Raw genomic sequence first — 18,160 nt, 5'->3', positions numbered from 1 at the left:
AATAAACCGTGTACCTAATGAAGCAGTAGAGGGTACTGTGTATGTTGTGTCCTTGACCAGGGGAGCAGGCCTACCATGAAACCACAGACCTGCCTTCCTTTCCCAGGGTACAGTATCTGAAAGGCAAGGCAGAACAGAACGCAGCAGAAAGTGGAACCACACCAGCAGGTCTCCTCCCAAACATAACAATGCTACTTCATTCAATGAACTAGCCTTCGAACAAAATGTGAATTGTTTTAACCACAGGCTATAATAATCGGTTTTACATAACTGAGAATAATAACACCATAACTACGTGGTAGGCCCACTGTGGAAACGTAGGCCTCCACAAAGACCCAGAATCAAAATGAACGCAGCCTGGTAGGGCACACACCTGGATTCATACCCGTCCTTTTTCTGTGTCTCTTTGTGCTTGGTCGTAGTTGCAGCAGCTGGTCTGTAGGGATTTCCTGTGCAAAAGTCCCCGTCAGTCGAAAAGGACAAGGCAATCACAAAATGGAATGTCAACGAGAAAATGTTCTGAAACGTTGGCATTCAGCCCCAGAAACGACGGTAAAAAAATAAATAAAAAACAGGATCAGGCTATTATTAGCACCGGCTGATGTGGATGCCTAAGAGATAGTAGGCTTACCTTAAAAAAAAGAAAAAAAAAAGTAATCAAGTCTACAATGTACAATCCATTGGGAGAAACATGCATACAAAGCATAGATGAACGTACCAGTCATCTCCGGGTAGCATGCAATGCACCTGCAGCTCCAGCAGCTGCAGACGGCTCGACGCGAGTCAGGACCGTCCACCGTCCCTTTATCTTTAATGTTCAATTCAGGGCTCCAGCTATCACACAGGCAGAAATCCAACAGACTGAACGCCAAGAGTGGACTAATTATAGGCAGTATTACAGTTCGTATCGTCTGCATCATCCACGGCGGAAACGCGCCACCCCCACTCAGTGAGCCTTTGCTGCTGAGCTGGGTGGTGTTGGGCGCGCCTGGAAACAGCTGCGCACTGGATAGGAAGAGAGACGGTTCAGGGAGAGGGAGGTAAATAAAACGAAGAAAGAAACCCTTCAAACAAATGACAGTATTGTAGGAGCTCAATAAAACCGGTTTCGCATATGTCCACAGCTAGACCTACCTACCTCCATGAATAGGCAGTAGGGTCGGACTCCAGCTGCCACAGGTTTTATAGCCCTTTGTATGCACCCTCCATCAACCATCTGCGTTCCCTGGCAACCGGGGAGCAGAAGACTGCCTCGAGGCATCATCCCTCCACCCAGCCGGCATATGAGTCCCCAACATATGGCCTATATGACGGGGCATTTGGCCCACGCATCTATAAAGAAAAAAGAAAAATCCTAGAACAGAAAAAGGCGTAATATATGTTATATGTGCCATAATAAGATGTACAGACACACACACACACACACTTTGTTGATGACAACATGCTTAATTGTCTGGCTTTGTGTGTGTGTGTGTGTGTGTGTGTGTGTGTGTGTGTGTGTGTGTGTGTGTGTGTGTGTGTGTGTGTGTGTGTGTGTGTGTGTGTGTGTGTGTGTGTGTGTGTGTGTGTGTGTGTTTCTAATAAAATTAGGGGACGCCTTACTTCCAGCAGGGGGCGGGGTTTTATCCTCGCGTTGATGTACACTCTTGGTCTATCTGGGCTGCCATACAAAACTGCCAAAATTCCAGACCACAACATAACGAGTAAGCTAATGCTGTGGTGGGAACCAAAGCGCCTCGCCTATGCCTCCTCCGGGTACTCTGCACGGCCTGTGCCAAGTCACCCCGCAGCTGTACCTCAGCAACGTCCGGGCGGCATCGGACGCCTCTGTCCTCCAGCGGTTTAACATCAGCTGCATCATCAATGTCTCTGAAAACAAAGCCAGCCACCCGTGTCCTGGGGTGGACTACGTTCACATCCCCGTCGCGGACTCTCCGTCGACCACGCTTTGCGATCACTTCCATCGAGTCGCAGACAAAATAGACCTGGTCTGTCGGAGTGATGGGCGCACGTTGGTCCACTGCAACGCGGGCGTCAGCCGCTCCGCGACGTTATGCATCGCGTATCTGATGAAGCACCACAACAATAGCCTTCTGGAGGCGCACGGATGGGTGAGGTCTAGCCGCCCCATCATCAGGCCTAATGTGGGTTTCTGGAAGCAGCTGATTGACTACGAGAAGGAACTGCGTGGTTGCACAACTGTGGAGATGATTTCCTCAAGCATAGGGGAAATACCAGACTTGTATGAAGAGGAGACTAGGAATATGCTGCCATTTTGACGATTCCTCCACCACATCTCTGTTGAGCTCAAATTGGGACCAGGTCCAGGAGACCATAATAAGTATATATTGCAAGAAACTTCTGGTTTATATTGGGACTTAGAAGTACAAAAGTTTATTTGCAAAATCACTTCAGAACATTGGTCCAGCCTGAACACAATTGATGTGCAAATACATAACTATTTTGAAGACGGCGAATTCAAACAAATACGAAACATAAAATTCTAACTTTAAATATGTATTTTATATTTATATTTCCTATGTTGTGGAGTGGCATCTTTGAATTAATGCAAAAATAAATACATTTCAGTTGTTTCCTGTTTACCCCTCATTTTGATATTGATGCATCCTTCCATCTAGAACGTGTGTGGTAGATATTTAGATTCAGCTCGAGAACAAAGTGATTTGCAAACTAACCAATAATTGGGAGTACAGCAAATGTTGGTCTTCTCCTTGACAAACAAGTGAAAAGTAAATATCTATTGTCATAAATTAATCCAGTAGTGGTCATTCAGCCCAGACTATTCTTCCAATATTGCACAGTTTTTTTGACACTAAAGACATTCATCGATTCCTTCACCATTTTTTTTTCTTAATATCCTGAGAAACAGCCGCCTTGCATCGTAAATTCTGTTCAAGTTACAAGACAAAAGTGGTAAAATGACACCAGTGCAAAAAACAACATGCTCACAAAACCCCTTAAAATCGCAATATTGTCATCTGCATAGTCATGCGATAAGCATCAAAATGGTAAATAGTACGTCAGCAAACACTACCAACACTCCAGACCCAAAGGGGGGGAAAAAAAAGCGGGTCACAGATATTCTGTGATCTCTGTAGAGAGACTCTGGAGTTCGTGTTGAACTCAGCGGTACGAGGCGATGTCTTGATGATGAAGATCACACCTGAGAGAGACAGAGACACCGTGTAAGTGGGGGTCGGAAAATCCAGTAGAACCGGCTCCTAACCCTAACCGGCTTTTAAATGTCATGCAGCTTATTTGAATACAAGATGGTGCTGCATTGAAAACAAAATGGTCCCGCAGCATAACTTCAGCACAGTTCAAATAATCGTCTAAATGACTGAATAAGAGGGTTTGAATGCTTGACAGAATGTATGAAAATCAGTGGTCGGATCTCAGCATTAGCTCAGTGGTTGGATTTGAGATCCGGATCTCTGATCACAAATTATATAGTCGGATCTCAAGTGCAATATTTCCAAAATATAAGACCAGCTGAAAACATTACTACAACCATTATCATTGAGAGAAAAATGTCTTCAAAATCCTTGGGAACAAATAAAACTAACTCTATAGAAGCATAACGATTTTTGTGTGAATTCAGCGATTTTAGAAATGTCCAAAACAACACTGCCCGGTTTCAGCATCAACCACAGCACTCGGTGGGGCTTTCTGATCGGCCGACCGAGATATGTCCGGAGCCAAGCAGCCAGTGTTTGGCTGGCTCCAGACTAATATCTTAAGGCAAGACCTGAGGTCAACTGGCAGGATTTAGGCTGACCCTATAAATTCATAAAAATACTTACATGCTGCTCCAACTTTTTGTACTCTGTGTTGTTTGGCCGGCGGGCTGTTTTGGAACGCTTGCCTTCCAAAACAAAGGCAAATATCTGAGAGAAAAAGGTAAGAAGAAGAGTAGGTTTTTGTTACAGGATAAAAATTTAGTCAGACTGGCCTGATGCCAATAAACCAGAAAAGCAAGAAGAACGATAAGAGTTCCCTCCTCCCTGTTGGATAAAGGACAAATGTTTATGCTTAAAGACAATGTAAAGACAATGGAGACCTAACATATAATAAAACAGATGGATTAGATGCATGGCTATATTATAGTTTCTTCATTGAATTATAACAGATTATCTATCCCTTTTCATGAAATATACTAAACATGAAAAAATACCGTCAAGGTAATGTCAATGAAAGCACAATGTCTACTACTTTTTGAGAATCTGAGTGGGACAGGATAAGTACCTTGCGCTTGTTGTGGTAACCGACGTAGAGCAAGGCCACCAGGAAGGCAGCACACACGAGGTAGGCAAAGAAGTGACTGCTCTCCGATTCAACCTTGTCGCCGAGCTGCACATGCTCCTTCTTCTCCCCCAAGGCGTTTTTCGGCTCTGTGGGCAATTTATTAGACCCTACAGCCTCCTCTTCACGAGACGTAGCTTGCCCAGCCACATCTCCAGCAATCTCTAAACTGTCTTTTCCCCCATCTTCACCTTCGGTAGTGTTTGGACCATCCACAATCTCTTCAGTTGGGGATTTCTTATCAGGTGTACCTTTCCCTTCCCCACCTGTACTGTCCCCCAACTCTTTGACTTTGGTGGCAGCAGCTGGTCCGGCCACGTCATTAGAATTGGGAATCGGCTTACCCGGATTGGGTTGCACTGGACTGACATCCACATGTTTGACTTCTGTTACTTTTGGAGCTGGACTCACCCCCTCACCAAGTTTGGTTTTAACCACAGCTGGATCTGTCACAATGGGTTTATCTGGATTGCCCACCGTTTCGTTGGCTTGTGGTACTTTTGGAGCTGGATTCACCCCGTCAACAAATTTGGTGTTAATCACAGATGTATTGGGTTTCCCTGGACTAACCAGGGTGAGGTTTAGTGCTGGAACCGGGTTTACATCCGTATCAAGTGATCCTATATGTCAACAAAAATAACAACGTTTGTGTGAAATGACAGAGATGCAACAACAACAACAAAAACGTTACGTTATGACAAACCATTCAATACTTATTTATCTATGAGAAGCTGATGATTGATCGCTGCTCTGAAGCACAGCTACTCACCACCACCAGGGATGCTGTCAAACCACACAAACAGCGTGATTATCACAGAAATCCTGAACATCACGTCCATCGAAATCGACACAGCGTCCGTGTGGATGTCAGGTATCAGCCGGTAAAAAAACAGTACTTCTCAATCCGACGACTGGTCGGTGTTGGCACACCAGAAGCTGTGTCGTTGACAGTGTTGACGAGCTCGTTTCTTCTTCCGCATACAGCTGCACACGGTAACCAGTGTTGCCAGATTGGGCAGATTGGGCGGCGAATCTGGCTCAATCTGGCAACACTAAAATTAACGCCAGGAGGAGCCTCTTCTTCCCCTGCAGCGGAACAGGAGCTGTTTATGAACGGGTGTTACTCTGTGCTGCCGCGCACAGGTCAACCTGGGCTATTACACCTACACCGCTTTTGAAAGGCGGACAGCCTTTGACGCACTCGCGACGCACTCGGCAGATGGCAGTGGTGACTTTCGTTGTAATTTAGATGTGCCATGGAAAGGTGTTTTATTATTGGAACATAATGCGGGGATCGTTAATAATGTTGTGTGCAGGTTTTTTTATTTTTTTTTAACTAACTCAGTAGAAAATAAAAAATATATAGGCCTATATTTATGATTCAAAGAGCTGAAATCGTGAGGATGTGTACAGAGCCTTATGATGATATAATGATCATCATCCAAAAAACAGTAATGGCGCTTTACATCCCAGCAGGGCACGAGGAGCCTGTGGATTGGTATGAATCAATCAATCAATTAACACATCTTAATTGTGGTAAGCTGTTTGACATTTGAAAAATTCGCTCGTTTTTGGGGGGGATAATTAGGCCTAATCCACATCTTTAAGGTCAAATGGATATGAATAAATCATCAGAAGATTGTGTTGAGATAGCAGCCAGCTGAGCGTCGCTATTTTAAGCAAATGTTTATGAAAACAAGTTTACAAAAACTCTCGAACGAGCATATATTCAGGGGATTTAGTTCACAAAATGTGTCAATATTAACGTTAACTTCATAATGTCGTCATTTAATTAATAATTTGCGAATGTTTTAATTACAACTATTATTGTGATCTGTAGGCCTATACATTGACGGTAAAATTAGGTAATTGAGGGTTCTCGATTAGCTAAAGGATCTATTTCGGGCTTCCCTCAAATTGATTCAAGATCAAAGCAGTGACCACAATGAACCCTGGCGTGAGATTGGGAGAATTTAATGAGCAGAATTAGCATGTATTAAATTTCACCTTGTTCTGACAGCGCAGATACTGTCAACACAGCCAAATACGTTAAAGAAACGAATATATGGGTAGCAGATGGGTTGTATATCCACGACCAGCTGATTGAGTAGCCTATAAGGGCATTCACAGTAGCCATGATTAAATCTATTTAGATGAGGCCCATAATGACCTAAGCCTTTTTACAAAAAAAAAAAAAGTTCGTTATTGCTTTAAGGTTCTGAGACCAGAATTCAATCTGTATGAGAAATTATCATATGGATGGTAAATATGGCAGGATGTGTTAAGGTGTTAAAATATATAGCCTGCTATTGACATGTAGACCCATTCCACTATAGGCCTACCTGTCGGCCACTCGGCCTACGATAGGCCTATTGAAAAAAAACATTTTATAATTATTTTTCCTTAATAAAATACTAATCGGATTAGAAAACACACATTCAGCTGAATGTCTGGACTTGGAAGGGAAGTACAGTATAGGGTCTGGTTAAGCACTTAGACTCCCAACTCCGTGTCACTACTTTTTCAGTGCGGGGACATTGTAACTAATTCCCCTCTAGTCTCATCTATTGGATAACTGGCCGATCCCTGGCACCGTGCCGTCACTGCAAAGCCACCAAAAACGCCTTACCTACCTCGTTGTATTTTCCACTAATTTAATTGCCTAATGAGATCCCTGGGGCTACATCCCATTACCTCTGAGTTAATTAAAACCTTTGCCAGTGTGCCAAACGGTGAATAAAGATGCGGTAAAAGTGCAAGAAAAGGATCAGGGAGACGGAGGAGGCTATGCCTCGGAGGGGAGTGACCTGCTTTTCTTTAGCTGTTGTTGTGAGCGTTGAATATTCCAGGAAGAACCAGATGTCTATTACTTTTTTAATTGTTGTAGGCCTACATGTTTTCTGGCGTTGCATGTTGTTACCCTGGTTCGGGCTGCTCGCTCTTTTCCAACGTGGTTACCCTAATTTTTGCGTTATTAAACATTCACACTTGACTTGATTGGGACTCATCCGCAGTGTGGATCAGGTTGTCGTTTCGTGCGGAGACTATGGATGCAGACAGATGCAGACAGAATAATCCAGCGATACCCTCGTCTATGTTACAGTGTGACAACAAACCCAATGGGAAGCATAGAAACAGCCCGATATATAATACCCACCGCACTTTCATTTACTTATACAGTTTTTTTTATTATGCTTACAAAAGACATGTGGTATGAATGTAATGTTCACAGCGGCTGCTGTATGGGGAATATTAATCCAGACCACAATAACTTGTTAAAGAAAAGTGTGCTTGTTAAGTCAATGGAACATGTTGTTAAATGCAAGTGGAAAACAAGAATAATTTGAGGCATTTGTATTAGGAAACCATTTCAAATGTTTATTTAACATGTCAAAAAAAGGGCACACACTTGCAAATTGAAAAGGGGGCTGCAATTATTGGCCAGCACTATGACTTCAATTTAATACTAACATTAATCAAGTTTTGGCTAAAAAGAGAAGACATTTTTTGTTCCTTTTTTTAATGTTTTTTTTTTTTATAAAGAAACTTTATGTACATCGGTTCTTTTATACAAGAGGTTCATTGGATAAATGCATCAACAAAGAACAGTTCTGCAGTAAACTTTACAAAAAAATACACTTTGTTTCGTTGCGAGGTGTGGAAAAGGACGCGGTCAAATATTGACCAAGAGTAATTCTTCATTTCCGTTATTTAGAAAAAAACAATAAAAACAACAAATCTAATGCCTATTTCAAAGAAAAGCAATGTACAGCACAATACACGGCGGGAAGGGGCGGGGGATCATTCCGTTCAGTCATTTGATTTGGTGACCAGGGAGAGGGGCTGGGACTGGAACAGGGCGTGGTGCGAGTGGAGCGCGGCCTGGTGGAAGGGCGACGGCGGGGACAGCATGGAGGGGTGGAGGGACGCGAAGGGGATGGGGCGGCTCAGGACCGGGGTGGTGGGCTGGCTCCCGGAGCTGCCGATCGGGACGGAGGAGGAGGAGGAGGAGGACGGCGACGAGGACGACGAGGACGTCGAGGACGACGAGGCCCTCCCGGAGATGGGGAAGTGGTGGTGGTGGTGGGGGTGGGGGTGGGGGTGGTGGTGGGCCACGTGGTGGTGGTGGTGGTGGTGGTGCTGGTGCATGCGGCCCTCGGGCTTGGTGGTGAGGGACAGGGGCTGGGCCTGCTCGGAGTGGGTGGCGGCCGGGGCGGCCGGGGACGCCAGCGCCGCGGAGGGCGTGGCCGGGGAGTCGAGCATGCTGCCGTGGGACGAGGCGGGGCTGTCGCACATCTTCTCCGGGGGCAGGTACTGCACGCACTGCTTCTTGTTCCTGATGGAGAAGTCTGCAGGGACAGAGAGACACCCACGATGAGTCGGGCCGATAAGTTAAGATCATGCTACGGCCGATGGTTTCAATCTGATTATGCGTCCCAAGCCGGTTGGGGCGAGACAAACGATCTGACGAATACAGATAAAATACAAAAAGGACAAGATGGTCACATGGGGGAGTGAAAGAAAAGACTTGGGATGAAATTTCAGATCATTCCGACAAACGTAGGCGAACAAAAGGCAAATCCACGGGAGGGGAAATTAAGTTTGGGGGCGATTTAAATGGGAATGTGTGTATAGAAATAAGTATGCAAACAAATCTATGGGGATGATATAAGTGAACGCATTGACATGTCTCTTAAACACTAGGATGGACTAATCCTGGGGGGGGTCTGCTAAGAAAAACGGCAGCAGACATACCTGCCACCATTAGCAATGAACTTCATATGCTGCTTGTCAAGGCGTGGAGGAGAGTGAACAGGTTAGTCAATTTGAATAAAGGAGAGAGTTTAACAAAAGACGGAAAAGAAAGGGGTGCAAAAAAGTTCATTCGTGAATAAATAAGTGACTAATACAATCATGTTTCTTTTTTGGGCCTGCGCTCACGCTTGCCTCGACGCATCTCTCGAGATTTCCAGGTCAAGTGAAGCTAAGGCAATGTTATTTCAAACAGGCGAGGCTTTCTCTTTTCCGCCTCCTCTACTCTATTTTAGAACAAAGGACGTTAAGAAGCGGCGCAGAAGGACAGAGCAAGAGACCCCCTTACCCTCTGGTGTTGAGTCTGGCTTATTATCTCTCTTCCTCTTTTTCCGCTTTCCCTGTAGAGATAAACAAAAACAGCGCAGTCAGTAAAAAACAGCCCGCTCGCTGGTGTCAAAGTGAAAGTCTGCTGCCAAAGCCCACAAAGTCCCCCCCTGATGTTTTTAGCGAGAACGACACAAGCTCTATTAGAACTAATAACAAACTCAAATGAGGATAGTTCTTGGTTATTATTGGTGGCTGTGCGTGCGCGACGCTCTGATTGTGGAGGGGTTCCACTCACGTAGTTATCGCGGGCTGACCATCCGGGGTAAAGCTGGGAGTGCAGTTGTCGCTCTTTCCTCGCCAGCTCGTAGTACTTGGCCTGCTCCTCTCGTGATAGCGAGTGCCACTGACGACAGAACCATGGAGATAAACATGAGGAGGAGATGGATACCCAGGCCTACACACACACACACACACACTCACACACACACCACTCTACATGTAGCTCCAACACACACACACACTAACACACAAGTCTAAATGTAGATCCAACACACACACAAAGACACACGCACACACACACATACACACAACAGTTGACATGTAGCTCCCACACAATCACACACACACACACACAATCACCCACACCAGACACAGAAAGTGTTCTCTGCCTACCCGTCGCCCCAGAATCTGATTGATGGCAGCACTCTCTTTCAGGGTGCATTCTGCAACGACTTTGGCCCTCATCTCCTTCATATACAGCATGAAGGCGTTGAGCGGCTTCTTGATGTGGGGCTTCTTGTCTTCCTCTTTCTTGGGAGGTCCGGGCGATTTCCGGCTACGAACAGGAATGCGAAAATGGGTTATTGCCAACCGACCAAAAACCCTTGGCTTAAGACTACGTTCTCATCAAAAAACATGAATACTGGAATCTGGGTCATCCAGAAAGATAGAATGTTTGTGCGTGTGCATGCATGCGCGCGTGTGTGGGCGCTAGTCTGTGTGTGGGTGCATGTTTGTGTGCGTGAGCGTGTGCGAAGCAGTGTATGTGTATGCATGTGCGCGTGCAAGTATGTGTGCGTGAGCGTGTGCTACGCAGTGTGTGTGTGTGTGTGAGGGTGTGCATGCGTGACGTGCATGCGACATAGTGGGTGTGAGGGTTGGCGGTGTACGTTTGTGCGCATGCCGGTGTGTGCGTGCCTGCATGTATGTGTGTGTTGTGCGTCAGTGTGAGTGGGATCCTCATAAGGGCTCCTTCTTACGCGTGCATGGAGGAACTGATGTGGTCGCCGTGCGGCTCCTGCTTGATGGCCGGGCTGACGATGGCCGGGTGGGGGATCCCCGTCTGGTGCAGGCCGTGGGGGGAGTGGGTCACCATGTGGGGGGAGAAGCGGCTGGACACCAGGCTAGGGGGGGGACAGGAGGGCAACGGTTCACAGCCAGATCCAAACGGGAGATCGCTCGTGTCGACGGGTGTCAAAGGGGACATTTGCGATAGCGCACGATCACACGCGCATCCACACACACACACACAGACATATACACATTCGCACACACGCACATCCGCACACACACACACATACATATGCACACACACACGCACACACGAATATACGCATTCAGAGTTTTCAGACACATGCACACACACAAACACACACACATACACGCACACATATATATATATATATATACAAACACACACACATACACACACGACACATTTACACACACACACACACATACACACATACACCCACCCACCCAAAACCACCCAGACACAGGCGCGTACAATCTGTCGGCGTCGAGTGTGTCAACCATATCCGTCTAGACCCGCAGAAATGTACCAATCGTCAAATAAAGGCCCCCATTCAAAGGCCCTTTTATTTCAGACAAGGGTGAAGAAACGCGGTGTGTGTTGTTACCGTAGCGACAGCATGTACGACACCTGAAACCTCCCTGACTGCGCGGCAGACCACGTTGGGTCGTGCCACCGCCTCTTTACACTGGGTGCAACAACAGGGCCACAGTGTCTAACTTTCCGTTCCTTGTACAATATGGCATTGTCATCGCCAAGACCCACTTTAAGAGCGGCAGGTCACATGCTCTCGTAGTATTTCTTTCTTTCTTCATTTTTTAGATTCTCTTTCTTTTTTTTGGTTGTTGTTTGGCAAATGTACTTTCAGACGCTGTCATTGAAGAGCTCACCATTTGCACAGGGTGTAAATGGGATATTGTTTCATAAATAATAACGGCTTTGTGGTTTAAAACCAACAAGCATTTACGATTTTGTTGTATAAAAAGCCTGCGGTACCCACAAACACACACTATGTGATTTTCAGTCTGATGAATGACAGTCCTATTAAGTATGCTATTGTTTATTCATTGTGTACTGAGTAAAAGAATAATGCATAAATTATTATATCCATAGGCTCTCATTACGTTTTAATTCATAATTCCTTCTATGATCATCCCTTTAGTTTAAATATAAATTTTTTATGTACAATTTCATGGTGGATTTATCATTTTATTCTCCTCTTGCGGTCATCAGCGAGAGACTTCCACAGTATTGATCCGATCGCAGGGCCTGCTTAAATATTTCATTTCATACCAACACCGGAAGGCTGGCTACAAATCTTTCTAATTTTAACAGTGGGGCCGAGATCCAAGTCTAATGGGGCTTATAGCGTCAGACGAGCTTTGATTCGCCCTGATCGATACGCAGTCCTTTCATCTCAGTGTCTCACACAGAGCAGACTGAGCTCACACTGCAAGAGGCACAGCTGCTGGAGGCGAATGCTGCTGCCGAATGCAAATGTATTTCTTTACGTTAAGCCGACACAGAAACAGTGAAAACGTCTATGTTCCCGTGTGGTTGGCGCGCCCCATGGAAGCTGAAGTCGGTCTGACAGTGGCTTGTCCAAAGCAACAATGAAGGGGAATTTTCTTGCTAAAAATTCGTCCCCATGCCTTCCCCGAACACAGAGAGAGAGAGAGTGCCTCGCAACAACAAGGTCCATCGGCCGTGAAACTGACAATTAATAACGTATTGTTTGGTGTTGTTCAAATAGGCATTAACGTCCTTAAGACATGGTGTCCAAAAAAATTCAAAAACAAAAAGCAGAGGAGACAAGTGATTACAGCCTGTCGTTTCACCGTCCCGTATAAGGTATCCTATACGCCCGGGGAGTTTGGTGGTAACGGCGGGGTGGGGGGGCGAGCAACACCTGATCCACTCACCTGGACATGGACGCATTCATCGCCAGCGCTGGATAGGGGTGACGGAAGCCCCCCGGGGGGATGGAGTACATGGGCTGCCCTTGTCTGAGAGTGGAAGAAAAGAGAGAGCGAGAGAGAGAGAGAGAGAGAGAGAGAGAAGGAGAGAGAGAGAGAGAGAGAGAGAGAGAGAGAGAGAGACTTTAACTTTTAAAATACTTTTATTTCATCACTCAGACATGTGATACATCATAAAAAGAAAATACCTCATCTTTCCTTTCTGTTAAATCAAAAACAACAAAAATAAAAAAATAAAAAATATTTGCATATCTAAAACCGGAAAGAGATTCCATCAGTGGAGTCCACTGAACATATAGCTCCACCAATGCACCAACGCTGATTGAAAAACAAAAGCTCATCAGTTATTCTAAGGTATGCAAAATCAGCTGCCACCCTGGTCCTGACCATCGTTTTAAACACCCCCACCAAGTCCTTCCCATTGCGCTCCTCCATCTCAGTCTTGTGGGTTTTATAGATGGCCAGCTTTGCCTGTCCAAAAAGGAAATTTGCCAATGTGCATTCCCCTTTTCTCCCTTTAGTGTACCTCACTGAAGAAACAAACAGATTGTGGTAAAAAAAAGAGAGAGAGAGAGAGAGAGAGAGAGAGAGAGAGAGAGAGAGAGAGAGAGAGAGAGAGAGAGAGAGAGAGAGAGAGAGAGAGAGAGAGAGAAGGAGAGGGGGAGAGAGAGAAAGAGAGAGAGAGAGAGAGAGAGAGAGAGAGAGAGAGAGAGAGAGAGAAGGAGAGGGGGAGAGAGAGAAAGAGAGAGAGAGAGAGAGAGAGAGAGAGAGAGAGAGAGAGAGCGAGAGAGAGAGAGAGAGAGAGAGAGAGAGAGAGAGAGAGAGAGAGAGAGAGAGAGAGACAAGGGGGGAGGGGTGTCAGTAAGACCCAGATCCAGCTGACTGTGACTTTAACCTAGCAGAACTAATCCTTCACCAAATCAACTCAAATCCCCAACTCAAATGCTTGCCCAACGGCACCAGGGCCATCGATTAGAAGGCCCTCAGCAGAACCCTTCTGTGGGTTCGAGCCGGTCCCGAGGCGATGCCATGTTTGGATCGTGCTCCGACGGCACAGAGTTTAACAGGATAAAGAAATCGTGTCATCTGCTCATTCTTATTTGAGGAGGTAGCGGGAGGGAAGGATCCCGCGTTGAATGTTTCACAGATTGAACAGTCATAGGATTATTTATTTGAGTGGGCGATTGAACCAACGACAAGTTCAATAAGACCCGAGGCACTCAAGCGTATGTGTTTTTTCAACTTTTGAACCAAGTCAAACAGTGACGGCTCGTGATGATAGCACTGTCGACACCTGACAGCATGTGACGAAGAAAGCAAACACGCTAACAAAGATAGCTTTGTTTTAACCGTTTTTTGTTTGCGTTTTCGCTCTATGCATCCATTATATTTCCTCTATTATAACACAGCACACACAACGAGGACGCGGTTGTTATTTTAAAATGTTTAAACATTTTAAAAAGTATTTTCAAATATTAACGTTTTCTTTTTTCTATTCTTCCCTTCTTTTTTGGGGGGTTTTGCGAGTAAGCTGAGAGAGAGGGAACAAGACAGTTGGTGACTCACTGTGGCACCAGCCAGCCGAGAGGGTGGGATAACTGACCCACGGCCCCGGGCGACAGGGGGTAGTATGGCGACAGCTCGGATGGGTGAGGTGTCCGGGGAATACCTGCGGCGGGGAGACGAGCACAGCGATACTCAGAGACAGAGCGTAATGCATAAAAAACGTACGCTACATCCACACACTACAGCGCATACCGTACCCATGACACTGGAGTCATGAAACAGAGCACGGTGTGTCGTAAAGGTAAAACAAAAAATTATTAAATTATAATAATAACATTTAAGTAAATAGTATTAAGAATAAAATCAAAAAATAATTTTATCTTACATTTATTTTATTTTATTTTATTTATTTTTTTTACAAAAAAACTGAATTTGATGCAAAAAATAAAGACAATTATTTTTGGATGAAATAAATAAATGCCATGAATAAATTAAGTGTTGCATACCGGTCTTGGGGTCCAGGATCTCCGGTGAGAGGTGGCCGGGAGGCGTGCCCGGGGAGAAGTGCTCATTGCTGTAGCTGATGAGCGAGCTCAGGGGGTGGATGTGGTGGGCATGCTGGACCACTGGGACCTTGTTGGACTGTGGTTGGAGAGAGAGAGAGAGAGAGAGAGAGAGAGAGAGAGAGAGAGAGAGAGAGAGAGAGAGAGAGAGAGAGAGAGAGAGACACAGAGAGAGAGAGACAGAGAGAGAGAGAGAGAGAGAGAGAGAGAGAGAGAGAGAGAGAGAGAGAGAGAGAGAGAGAGGGTTAGACACATAAACTGTGAACTGTGAACTGGAGACGATAAGCATGTCATTTACGTAACCGTGTGAAACAACGCAGGATTGCAACGTGTAATATAACCCAAACATGATGCAAGGGTAGGCCCACAACTTATTGATGGTTGTTTTAGTTGATATATTTTTATTATTTGTGTAATATGCAAAATAAATATCTGTATATTTTGGTCTGTGTGTGATGGCATTAACTGAACGGGAGCCATCATGTGTGTGTGTGTGGGTGTGTGTGAGTGTTTGTGTGTGTGTGTGTGTGTGTGTGTGTGTGTGTCTGTGTGTGTGGGTGTGTTAATGCCCTGCATGGTAAACAACACACAACCGTGTGTGTGTGACTGGCCCAATGATGCAATCTGGAACGGCACCAAGGAACACTGAGAAGCTTAACGGACACATGCCAGGACCATTACGGCCGTTTAGAGGAGGAGAGAACTTGTTTGTTCGGCCCAACAAGCAAAACAACAGCACCACCAGTCCAAAAGTCACACCAAAGCACTTACCGACACACACACACACACACACACACACACACACACACACACACACACACACACACACACACACACACACACACACACACACACACACACACACACACACACACACACACACACACAAAATCAGGTTGAGTAGAAAATATTTTTTCATTAGTTCCCTGATTGGAATGCAGGAGCCTGAGTTCCTTTGCCTCTCGTTCTTTTGAACACAAACTAACATAAGATGGCTACTCCACTAAGATAAAGGACACATCTACAACCCGACAATATCCTCCCTTCATAACATCAACGGTGTTCACCACAGGTGGGATTGCGTTGATCATAGGTGGGTGGCAACTTGGAGGAGGAAACCGTACGCGTGTCTTTACTCACCAATGGTATTGCTTATCGCACACAAGTCACGCTGCCTCCTAAACTATGCTAACTATGTGCGGAACGACACAACAAAAACACACACACACACACACACGCTGACAAACCCAGATCCCCTGGCCGCTCGTAGGCGGCCGGGGACCTATGTGTGCGGACCGGTGTGTGTGTGTGTGTGTGTGTGTGTGTGTGGTGCTGATTGTGACGACGAGAACGCTGAAGAAGACAATAATCGTGCTAATAATCGCCAGCGTCTCTGCTTTCATTAGGCGGAGCGCGGAGGGCAGGGCCCGGCACTCATTTCCCCCCGGCCCGGCCTGCTGAATGGAGCGTTTGTTGGCTAGACTTGTCACATGGGAGGGTCAAGGGGTGGAGGAGGAGGTGGTGGAGGAGGGGGGGGGGGGGGGGGGGGGGGGAAGGAGGGTAGGAGCAGCAAGGAGGGGGCGGGAGTGGGATGGGTGGGGGCAGGGCAGTAGGGAGGGGAGAAAGGAGTCTTGTTCCTCCAGTCCTAACCTTTCTTAAATACCCCCCCCCCCCCACCACCACCCCATCCAGCACCCCCCCCCCCCCCCCCCCCCCCTCTAGCCCAACCTCTCATCTCTTCAACGTGGTCCGGGGAGGAACAAGGTTTGCATTGAGGCTGCTTCTGTACACTCTCTCTTGCTTCATGCTGCTTAGAATTGTTCCAAAAGATCGTAGCCCTGCTTTTTTTCTTCTTCTTCTTGCGTTCTCTTTTTTTTCCATCTTCATGGCCGTCTCTAAGGAAGATCCAGCCTTTCCCTCCCTTTAAACCCTCTTCACACTGGGCTTTCTCGACGCTGTGCTGAGAAGCACACATAAGTGCAGCTGAAGTGTATAGACGGATGTACAACAAGGCTGTATTAAGGTTACGTTCCTCAGAGAAGGAGGAACGTAATGTTTGCTCTCGACACCGGAGGGAAAGTGAGTGCTACGCTTTGATTAAACATCCTCGGTTACTACACATGGCATCGCGTTCACGGTTCATACGTGTCAGGCTCGATTGTTTCGCTACATCCAACAATGTGTTTGAACGCTCCCAGTATTGCGTGCCCCATCTGAGACCTCTAAACCTGGCGCCAGCACATTTTGGGATGCAGTTCTGTGAGAATTCCAAATGCCGCTTATTAATAATTCATTTTCGCTTGGAATCCACCAATAAAGTGTTTGCGCAAAACATTTTCTTTCTATATTTAGGATCATCGTCTCTAAAAAAATCGAATTTCCATGACTGCATTCCCCTCCACAGAGTCTGAAGACTTTATGGACTAGAACTTGTTGTGCAGGTAATACCACCGATAAACTATTTTGATCGGCATCCCACCTGTTGGAACGCGTCTCCCCGGAGAGGTAAGGAGCGGTCGAGGTTCTGGGATTTTGCCTTTCGGGACCCAGGATGGTTACCTCATCACAGCTCTCCCTGTCTCACACCGCAGAGAACATTGCTGCTCTATTCCCGTCGTATGAATGAAAATAGATCATTTAAACCGTATTAAGAATATATGGTCAGAGGCGACCTCTCCCTTTTCGAGCCAGTACCTACAATAATCTGTCATGTCGCGTCGAAAGGAACGACACTCGGGGCTCAACCGGGGCTTAGTGCTACAAACAGGACTATCAATACCTCCTTTCAGGCGCTCAGAAGTAACATTCCTGCCGGCCGGGCAGGGCTCTGACGCTGGGCGACCTCGTCCCTGGGCAAGGTGTAATAAGGAAACCGCATGGAACACGAGCCGGGCTTTAAATATAAACAACAGCCAGCCGAGGGGACTGGCCGAAGAGCACCGCGGAGCCAGACGGGGTCTGACTGGACAGACAGACAGACAGACAGACAGACAGACAGACAGACAGACAGACAGACAGACAGACAGACAGACAGACAGACAGACAGACAGACAGACAGACAGACAGACAGACAGACAGACAGACAGACAGACAGACAGACAGACAGACAGACAGACAGACAGACAGACAGACAGACAGACAGACAGACAGACACCGTGGACTTTAACACAGAGGTGCTTGTAACAGCAAACAGCTCCCGGCCGTCCCCCTGTGTGTCCCCGTCCCCCCCCCCCCCCCAACACACAACGCAGTGTTATTCCTCAGGGCTAGCTTGTAACCACATGGACAACAGGTTTTAAATAGTAACATGAGGGGGATAAGAAAAAGGGAAACAAATTGCGCAGTAGTTGCAGAGCCAGTGTACAGGAAAAAAAGTGACTGATTGTGGAGAGAGAGAG

At 46.3% G+C, this 18,160-nt stretch overlaps 3 protein-coding genes across 4 annotated transcripts in view; 1 reads left to right on the top strand and 2 right to left on the bottom strand.

Moving 5' to 3' along the window:
• Window positions 1–1,650: 1,650 nt before the first annotated feature.
• zgc:153044 (uncharacterized protein LOC751678 homolog) lies at window positions 1,651–2,623 on the top strand. Its single transcript, XM_056602622.1, has one exon. The coding sequence runs from the start codon at window positions 1,743–1,745 to the stop codon at window positions 2,277–2,279; it is 537 nt and encodes a 178-aa protein (XP_056458597.1). The 5' UTR covers window positions 1,651–1,742; the 3' UTR covers window positions 2,280–2,623.
• tgoln2 (trans-golgi network protein 2) lies at window positions 2,002–5,371 on the bottom strand. 2 transcript variants are annotated; one of them, XM_056602621.1, is made up of 4 exons: window positions 5,096–5,337; window positions 4,267–4,943; window positions 3,825–3,908; window positions 2,002–3,184 (listed from the first exon to the last, which is right to left on the bottom strand). In XM_056602621.1, the coding sequence occupies exons 1-4, from the start codon at window positions 5,160–5,162 to the stop codon at window positions 3,179–3,181; spliced, it is 834 nt and encodes a 277-aa protein (XP_056458596.1). In that variant the 5' UTR covers window positions 5,163–5,337; the 3' UTR covers window positions 2,002–3,178. The 2 variants fall into 2 exon arrangements, with proteins under 2 accessions (XP_056458596.1, XP_056458595.1); XM_056602620.1 differs by having other exon boundaries at window positions 2,003–3,184; window positions 5,093–5,371.
• A 2,762-nt stretch (window positions 5,372–8,133) lies between these two features.
• The window catches only part of tcf7l1b (transcription factor 7 like 1b), a 24,411-nt gene continuing 14,384 nt past the window's right edge, over window positions 8,134–18,160 (bottom strand). Inside the window, exons 5-12 of the mRNA XM_056602732.1 lie at window positions 14,706–14,841; window positions 14,260–14,362; window positions 12,640–12,723; window positions 10,665–10,808; window positions 10,078–10,240; window positions 9,701–9,808; window positions 9,425–9,476; window positions 8,134–8,672 (exon numbers count right to left, since the gene is read on the bottom strand). Of these exons, the coding sequence (XP_056458707.1) occupies window positions 8,134–8,672; window positions 9,425–9,476; window positions 9,701–9,808; window positions 10,078–10,240; window positions 10,665–10,808; window positions 12,640–12,723; window positions 14,260–14,362; window positions 14,706–14,841 (1,329 nt within the window). The remainder of the gene's footprint in view (window positions 8,673–9,424; window positions 9,477–9,700; window positions 9,809–10,077; window positions 10,241–10,664; window positions 10,809–12,639; window positions 12,724–14,259; window positions 14,363–14,705; window positions 14,842–18,160) is intronic.

This window comes from Gadus chalcogrammus, chromosome 11, assembly GCF_026213295.1.
Source record: "Gadus chalcogrammus isolate NIFS_2021 chromosome 11, NIFS_Gcha_1.0, whole genome shotgun sequence".
NCBI classification, from domain to species: Eukaryota; Metazoa; Chordata; class Actinopteri; order Gadiformes; family Gadidae; genus Gadus; species Gadus chalcogrammus.
Note: the sequence above shows the minus strand (reverse complement) of the source record. Positions and strands in the feature narration are given on the sequence as shown.

Coding starts and splice junctions, on each gene's coding strand:
- tgoln2 (XM_056602620.1), bottom strand. CDS start 5,162: ATGGACGTGATGTTCAGGATTTCTGTGATAATCACGCTGTTTGTGTGG. Junction 4,944..5,092: donor TGACAGCATCCCTGGTGGTG/GTGAGTAGCTGT, acceptor GTTGACATATAG/GATCACTTGATACGGATGTA. Junction 3,909..4,266: donor GTTACCACAACAAGCGCAAG/GTACTTATCCTG, acceptor TTTTTCTCTCAG/ATATTTGCCTTTGTTTTGGA.
- zgc:153044 (XM_056602622.1), top strand. CDS start 1,743: ATGCCTCCTCCGGGTACTCTGCACGGCCTGTGCCAAGTCACCCCGCAG.